The 8,967-nt window shown below is 45.9% G+C and overlaps 1 protein-coding gene across 1 annotated transcript in view; it reads right to left on the bottom strand.

Moving 5' to 3' along the window:
* Window positions 1-8,967, bottom strand: part of LOC116686626 (titin-like) — a gene marked incomplete in the record, with an annotated part of 242,683 nt that overhangs the window by 91,824 nt on the left and 141,892 nt on the right. Inside the window, 1 exon segment of the mRNA XM_032511647.1 lies at window positions 251-401. Coding sequence (XP_032367538.1) covers window positions 251-401 — 151 coding nt within the window.

The raw sequence follows: 8,967 nt of genomic DNA, 5'->3' as shown, positions 1-8,967 counted from the left end.
GAGATAGAAAGGGTCAAAAGTGTTGAAAAAAGGGACAAAAACGCAAGAAAAAATGCAAAACATTGATAAAAAAGCGTCAAAAGTAAGGAGAATGAAGGAGAAAACTACAGACACAAAGAGACACCTGCACATTGCTACCAGTACTACCAGTACTACCAGTACTACCAGTATTACCAGTACTACCAGTAAAGAGTAATACCAGTAATAAGAGTACTAAGAGTACTAAGAGTACTAAGAGACGTGGACTCACTGCTCCTGTCGTTGACCTCCAGCACCTCGGGGACCTCCCCCGGCTCCCCGTTGCCGGCGGCGTTAAACGCCGTCACCCTGAACTTGTATTTGCCGCCGGTCTTCAGGCCGGCGATCACCAGGCGGGTGCCGCGGATTTCCGTCTCCTTGGCCTGAAAAACACAGACACACCTCGTTGGTTAAGAGGCTCTTTTTATTAACAACTTTACAAAACACACAATGTTGTTGTTTTTGTTCTTGTATTTTATCCTATTTCTGTTTATGTCTTTATTATTCTGCTTTCTTATTATTATTCCGTACGTTTTTTGTCTATCTCTAACTTCTGCATACTTTCAGCTATTTAAACCGTTCAACTTTTACCATCTTCAGCTCTTTCAGCAGATGATGGGACTTCTACTATGTTTCTGCTATTTATACTTTTTCAAATATTAGGCTTTTAAACATTTTATTTTAACATTAAAGTCAATGAGAGCACGCTTCAAATCCTTCAAATCTTCTTCTGTGATGTGACGGGACGTTGCCGTCGTCTTCTTCCAGCTGACGGAGGCGTGGGGACGCCCCTGAGGTGGCGCTCAGCGTGATGTCGAGCCCAGCATGGCCAGTGGGCTCGCGCCTGTTGGCGTCCAGCAGTCTCAGGGCGCTCTTCTGTGAGGAGACGGGTCATTTCACTGGTAACGAGGGTCATATGTACCAGGACAATACATCACACACACACACACACACCACACCACACACACACAACACACCACACACAGACAACAGACAGACACGACACAGCCAGACAGACCAGAGCACCCGTACCCGTCTGTCTTGGACTTTGCTGGTCTGTTTGACATATGACGGGTCAGATTTGCCGGCGGCGTACGGTGAAGATCCTGAAGTTGTACTCCTGTCCTCGGCCAATCCCGTGACCACGTGTGCAGGTCGGGGACCTGCTCCGCGTCTCATTGGCCGGCGTCCACTCCAGTCGCCGGGCCTCTGGTACTTCCACCAGGTAGCCGAAGATACGGCCTTCTCCGCGTGGCGGGGCAACTTTCCACCTCAGGCTCACGCTGTCTTTGGTCTTATCGTAGGCCTCGGGGGTCACTGGGGGGCTCGGGGGCACTGGGTTGGCGGGGGGGGGGGGGTGGGGGGGGGGGATTACAATTAATATTACAGACTATTATCTTTCAGTCATCAATCACACACTCTGTCTAATATATACATATATATAGTGCATGTGTGTGTGCTGTGTTGTGCATGTTTAGTGTGTATGTTTGTGGTTTGTATTGTGTGTGTTGGGTGTGTGGTGTTGTGTCAAATGTGTTACTATGCTGATTTCCTCGCAGAGGATCTAGATATTTTTTTTCAATGTTTTCTATACATATATATATTATAGTATAATATCCCATATATACTGTATATATGATGTAATGACTGACCGATGGGGTCCTTGGCGAGGATGGGTTGGAGGGTTTCGCTGGGGTCCGGTCCCGAGCTCGTTCTCGGCCATGACCCTGAACATCGTACCGCAGCCCTCCACCAGGTCCTGGATCCGGTACTGGTGTGCGGGTACAGCGGGTCCCTGGTGGCCGGCCAGCGCTTGGCCTTGGGCTCCTTCTTCTCCAGGATGTATTTGGTGATGGGCTTCCCTCCGTCGCTGGGCCGGGGTCCACAGGAACCAGGGCGTTGTGCGTACACCTCGCGGACCGTCGGGCATCTCGGGGCCTCGGGCCCCTGGGGGGGGGGGGCGACCAAACTGGTTAGCCCCCATCGCTCAGGCTAACGCTTCAACGCTCGAGGACATTTAAACATGGACAGATCTACACTCAGACTCTCTTATTAGGATTGCTCCCGATAGGAATCACAGTATAAAGATGATAATATAAATTGTGTGGTGTTCATTATGCCGAACAATCTTGTAGACATTATGACCTCCTTGTATGTATATCCATACATAAAACATATATATAATATATATTATATATATATGTAATATAATATATGTAATTAATTACATATGGGCGCCCCTCTACCAGCTGAGCTACCTGGGCCCCAACTTGTTTGTTTTAATTGTAATAATAAAATTTGTTTCCAATACTTCCTGTAGAGACCCAGCTGAATGTCCGTCCTACGTTCACATGCCCGTTATGTCTCCAGCGTTTCCAGCATCAGCGATATCCTGAAAGACAGCTGAAGACAGGAGACGCTCTGAGATGTCTTTGGCCTTCATCTCTTCCCGACTCCAGCGGGTCGCTGATGCCGTACATTTCTCAGCGCAATCCTCATGATTACTCCTTCCCCCTCGGTGAGCTTCGTGATCTGGGACAGAGACAACGTCATCTCACCCCACTGAACATCGTCTGGGAGCAACGTCCTACCCCCACTGGGAACCAGTCTGGGGACAACGTCAGCTAACCCCCCCCTGGAACACCAGTCTGGGATACAACGTCACTACCCCCCCACTGGGAACCCGGTCTGGAGACAACTCAGCTAACCCCCCCACTGGGAACACCGGTCTGCTAAAGACACCCAGGATACTAGAATCCCTTTAAACTGGGTCCCTAACCTCCCCGGGTGTCTCCTTTAAAAATGTCTCATCTGAAAATCTGAGATTCTTTTTTAACCAAAATTTACCATAAAATAGACGCTCAGAATCCTTCTCCTACTATTATCTTATTATCTATTACTTCTTATGATTCTCTACTATTATCTAATTACTGTCTATGATTCTCCTTATATTATCCTTATTACTTTATGTCTTATGATTCCTACTATCTTATTAATCTTCTATAATTCTATTATTATCTTATTATTATCTTATTACTATCTTCTATTTCTTACTATTATTTTATCTTATTACGTCTTTATGTTATCTTTCTTATCTTATGATTATCTTATTATCTCTTATTATTATCTATTACTATCTTATATTCTCTTCACTATTAATCTTATTACTGTCTATATTCTCTACTATATCTTACTATTATCTTATTACTATCTTCTTATTTTATCTTATTATTTTTACTCTCTTATTCTGTATCTTATCTATTATTCTTTTACTATTTATTACTATTTCTTACTATTATGCTTATTATCTCTTATTATTATCTTATTACTATCTTAGATTCTCTTATTATTATCTTATCTATCGTTTATTCTTTTAACTATTATCTTACTATTTTTATTACTATCTTATTATATTCTCTTATTATTATCTTATTATTCTCTTATTATTATCTTATTACTATCTTATGATTCGTACTTATCTATTATCTTATTACTTTTATATTCTCCTTATTGTTATCTTATTATTATCTTAGTTATTTCTATTTTATCTTATTACTATCTTATGGATTCTCTTATTTATTATACTTATTATTACTTATTATTTTCTATGTTATTACTAGCTTATTGTTATCTTACTACACTTATATTATCTCTATTATATCTATTTATGCGATCTTATGATTTTTATTATTCTCTATTATTTATCTTATTATTCTCTATTACTATCTTATTATTGTTTACTTATTACTATCTTATTTTATCTATTCTTATTTATTATTCTTTATTTTTAATCTTTACTATCTTATGATTCATTACTATTATCTTATTATTCTTTATTTATTCTATTACTAATCTTATTGATTCTCCTACTATTATCTTATACTTATCTATTTCTTATTTACTAATCCTATTATTATACTTTTGATTTATTATCTTACTCTTATATCTATATTCTTTATTATATCTATACCTTATGATTCTCTTATTTCTCTTACATCTATTTACTTATACTATGATCTCTACTATCTATACTATGATATTTATGACTATCTTATTACATTAAAAGGTTTTAAGAGATATTTAGTGAGCTGCACACAGAATAAGTCATCTACATTATTTCATATTTATTTTTTATTTATTTATTTGATAGGACTATTCTTTTTTCTTTCAGGTTTTTAACCGATTATTTTATTTTTATTTTTAACTTTATTTATTCCATAGTTATTTGTACCTTGAGGCCTAATGAGCTAGTCCATGACCCAGAGAAGTGAATTTGTGTCTCGGGCCAGCCGAGTGTCCCTGGATGGAGATCAACAACTATGGTCCCCATAGCCTAGCGGCCGGCCGGGACACGCTCGGGCCCAGACCCCCCTTGCAGACGGTCTTGGTGGTGGCGGACTTCACCATGGTCCAGTGTCCCTGTTTGGTGTCCCTCTTCTCGTGATGTAGTTGGGACGGCTATTGCCGCCGCTGTCCCAGCGAGGTTTCCACAGATCACATGAACTCCCGGTGCACCTCCTCAAAGACCACGGGGGCCACAGCGCGGGCGTGCGGTCTGCAGGGGAGACAGGACCGTTTGGACATAATGGGACAGTTACGGACATTTGAGACATTATGGATGCTTTCGGATTTTTCTTGCCATATGAGGTTCTGCCGTTTCACGTGTTCCAAATGGAAAAAACTAACTATACAATCACATCATCATCCCTTGTCAGTGGCTAATGTCCTGCCCCTTTGTGTTCCATTGTCGATTGGTCTTGTCCTGCCCCTGTTTGTTTCCCATGTTCAGTTGGTCTAGTGCCGCCTGTTGTCCTTGTCTGTCTGGTCCTGCCCTGTGTTCCATTCAGTGTGTCTAGTATCCTGCCCCCGTTTGTTCCATTGTCAGTGGTCTAGTGTCCTGCCCCCTGTTGGTTCCCATTGTCATGGTCTAGTATCCTGCCCCCTTTGTGTTCCCATTCAGTGGTCTAGTGTCCCCTGCCCCTTTTATGTTTCCCATTTTCCTTGGTTCTAGTATCTTGCCCCGTTGTGTTCCCATTGTCAGTGGTCTAGTATCCTGCCCCTGTTGTGTTCCCATTGTCAGTGGTCTAGTGTCCTGCCCCTGTTGTGTTCCCTTTTCCGTGGTCTAGTGTCTGCCCCTGTTATGTTCCCATTGTCAGTGGCTAGTATCTTCCCCTGTTATGTTCCCATTGTCAGTGGTCATATTCTTGCCCCTGTTATTGTTCCCATTTCAGTGGTTTAGCATCCTGCCCCTGTTTTGTTTCCCATTGTCCAGTGGTCTAGTGTCCTGCCCTGTTATGTTCCCTTGTCAGTGGTTAGCATCCTGCCCTTGTTGTGTTCCCATGTCAGGGTCTAGTGTCCTGCCCCTGTTGTGGTTCCCATTGTCAAGGTCTAGTGTCCTGCCCCTGTGATGTTCCCATTGTCAGAGGTCTAGTGTCCTGCCCCTGGTATGTTCCCATTGTCAGAGGTCTAGCATCCTGCCCCTGTTGTGTTCCCATTGTCAGAGGTCCTAGCTCCTGCCCCTGTTTGTTCTTCCATTTGTCCATTGGTCTAGCATCCTGCCCCTCTGTTGTGTTCCCATTGTCATGTCTAGCATCCTGCCCCTTTGGTTTGTTTCCCATTGTCAGTGGTCTAGCATCCTGCCCCTTTTGTTTCCCCTTGTTGTCTGATCCTGCCCGTGTGTCATTGTCAGTGGCTAGCATCCTGCCCCTGTGTGTTCCCGATTGCAGTGGTCTAATCCTGCCCCTGTTATGTTCCCTTGTAATGATGTAACGCCCCCCCCCCCCCCCGTTGTGGTGCAGTGTGTAACGTCCCCCCCCCTTCGTTGTGTCCCCCCCGTACCGACTACCGGTTGTTTCAGACGCCCTTCCTGGACCGTGCTGTCTCCACCAGCACGACGTAGCGGCCGCTGTGGTGCCGCTGCGCCTTCATCAGCCCCAGCTACATGCTTCCACGTTTCTTGAACATCACGTGCTTGCGCAGCCTTCAGCTCCTCGTCGCATGGTACCACACGATGGAGGGGGGGGCTTGCCGTGTGTAGCGCCGCGGGCAGCAGGCGCTCCTCGCCCACCACGGATGATGATCTTATCGCGCAGTCCAGTTCGATGGTTGGCTCTCTGTGGGGGGGGGGAAACAATGGGTTAGAGTCAAGAATGCAGTCTAATATATCCCATTAATCGTTTCTTTATCTATCCCCCTGTATTTAAACATAGGGGTTAATACTTATGCCCCCTGCAGGGGGGTGTATACTTAGCCCCCCTGTATTTTAACATGGGGGTGTATACTTATGTCCCTGTGATTTTAACATAGGGGGTGTATATTATGCCCGTATTTACATCGGGGTTTACTTATGTCCCTGTATTTTAACATAGGGGGTGTATACTTATGCCCCTGTATTTTAACTAGGGTGTGTATACTTATGCCCCTGTATTTACATAGGGGGGGGTATACTTTGCCCCGTATTTTAACATAGGGGGGTGTTACTTATGCCCCTGTATTTTTAATAGGGTTTTATACTTATCCGGTATTTTAACATAGGGGGTGTATACTTATGCCCCTGTATTTTAACATAGGGGGGTGTATACTTATGCCCCTGTATTTTACATAGGGGGTGATACTTATGCCCCTGTATTTTAACATGGGGGGGGTATTACTTATACCCCTGTATTTTAACATAGGGGGGTGTATAACTTATGCCCCTGTATTTTAACATTCGGTAACTGAAGACAGACAGACTTTCCACCCACGTCCGTCCTGCAGGTGATTGGCTTGGTGCAGAAGGACGGCTTGGCTGGGTCCGACCTCGTTGACGGGCGAGGACCCTGAACTCGTAGGTGTCCCCCTCCCGCAGCCCGTCCACCGTGTACTTCCTCTCCATCAGCGTCTCCTTGGTGACGCGGGTTGTACTTGTCCTTGCGATCATGCGGGCCTCCAGGATGTACATGGATTCTCCGAGCCGCCGTCGAACTTGGGCGCCTTCCAGGTGACGCCGATCATGTCCTTGTTTACCTTGGTAACCTCTATTCCGGCTGGTCCGGCCACACCTTGGGGACAGACACACTTCTTTATATCTGAAGGATGGGGACAGCGTCAAAGTACATAGGTTTATTCCATCCCTCCTATCCATCCCTCCTCTCTTCTCTCTCCATCCCCTCCATCCTCTTCTCTCCTCTCTCCATCCCTCCATCCATCCCTCTCTCTCTCCATCCATCCATCCCTCTCTCTCTCCCCTCCCTCCATCCACCTCTCTCCTCCATCCATCTTTCTCTCCCTCTCTCTCCCATCCTCCATCCATCTTTCTCTCTCTCCTCCATCCCTCCATCCCCTCCCTCTCTCTCTCTCCATCATCCAGTCCCTCTCTCTCTCTCTCCATCCCTCCATCCATCCCTCTTCTCTCCATCCTCTTCTCTCTCTCTCTCTCTCCATCCCCCCTCTCTCTCTCCATCCCCTCCATCCATCCCTCCATCCCTCCTCTCTCCATCCCTCCATCCATCTTTCTCTCTCTCTCTCTCTCCTCCCTCCCTCCCTCTCTTTCCCTGAACCCACTCATTGGCTCCTTGACATGATCTCGGCGCGTGGAGATAAGGGTCCGACCCCGATGGCGTTCTCCCGCCGCCACCCTGAAGAAGTAGGCCTTGCCGGGGGTGAGTCTGGCCACGGCGTTTCGGTCTCGGCGCGTGAAGGACAGTGAGGTCCAGGCCTTCCGCTCCGCCTCGCGCTTCTCGATCACGTAGTTACTGATGGGGGACCGCCGTCGTTCTCCGGGAAGAACCAGTTCACTTGCACGAGTCAGGGTCAGGTTCTCTGCCGTGACGGGGATGCCGACGGTCCGGGCACGTCTGGTGGGGGGCAGAACGCGTTATATTGTTCATTTATATAAAAGTTGAAATAACAAAAAAGAAAGAAGTATTTTACCCAGAACTTCCCAGTGATGTTCTTGGTGACCTCGCCGCCGGCGTTCTTGGCGGTGAGGGTGTAGACCCGAGGTGCTTCCTGGCGCCCGGCTTGATGACCATGGACGAGCTGATGGCCGTCGTCTCCACTTTAGCCGGGAGGCAGCGCCGCGCCGTCCCGGCTCCACGTCACCCTCCGGCGCGGCTGGCCCGACACATAGGCGTGATCCGATCACCCGCCGGCTTGCCCACCATCCGCTCTCTCACCGAGGCGTCCAGTCCAGCTCCGGCAAACTTTGGGGGGGGGGGAGATAGAAAGGGTCAAAGTGTTAAAAAGGGACAAAAACGCAAGAAAAAATGCAAACATTGAAAAAAAAGCTTCAAAAGTAAGAGAGAATGAAGGAGAAAACTACGACACAAAGAACCCCTGCACATTGCTACCGTACTACCAACTACCATTACTACCAGTATTACCATTACTACCAGTAAGAGTAATACCAGTAATAAGAGTACTAAGAGTACTAAGAGTACTAAGAACGTGGACTCACTGCTCCTTCTTGACCTCCACACCTCGGGGACCTCCCGCCGCTCCCCGTTGCCGGCGGCGTTAAACGCCGTCACCCTGAACTTGTATTTGCCGCCGGTCTTCAGGCCGGCGATCACCAGGCGTGCCGCGGATTTCCGTCTCCTTGGCCTGAAAAACACAGACAACCTCGTTGGTTAAGAGTCTCTTTTATTAAAACTTTACAAACACACAATGTTGTTTGTTTTTGTTCTTGTATTTTATCCTATTTCTGTTTATGTCTTTATTATTCTGCTTTCTTATTATTATTCCGTACGTTTTTTGTCTATCTCTAACTTCTGCATACTTTCAGCTATTTAAAACCTTCACTTTTACCATCTTCAGCTCTTCAGCAGAGGATGGGACTCTTACTATGTTTCTGCTATTTTATACTTTTTCAAATATTAGGCTTTTAAAACATTTATTTTAACATTAAAGTCAATGAAGCACGCTTCAAATCCTTCAATCTTCTTCTGATCCAAATGTTCAGCTCCTTCA

This window comes from Etheostoma spectabile, unplaced genomic scaffold, assembly GCF_008692095.1.
Source record: "Etheostoma spectabile isolate EspeVRDwgs_2016 unplaced genomic scaffold, UIUC_Espe_1.0 scaffold406, whole genome shotgun sequence".
Taxonomy (NCBI): Eukaryota; Metazoa; Chordata; class Actinopteri; order Perciformes; family Percidae; genus Etheostoma; species Etheostoma spectabile.
The sequence above is the reverse complement of the archived record's forward strand: the minus strand, read 5'-3'. Positions and strand labels throughout refer to the sequence as shown.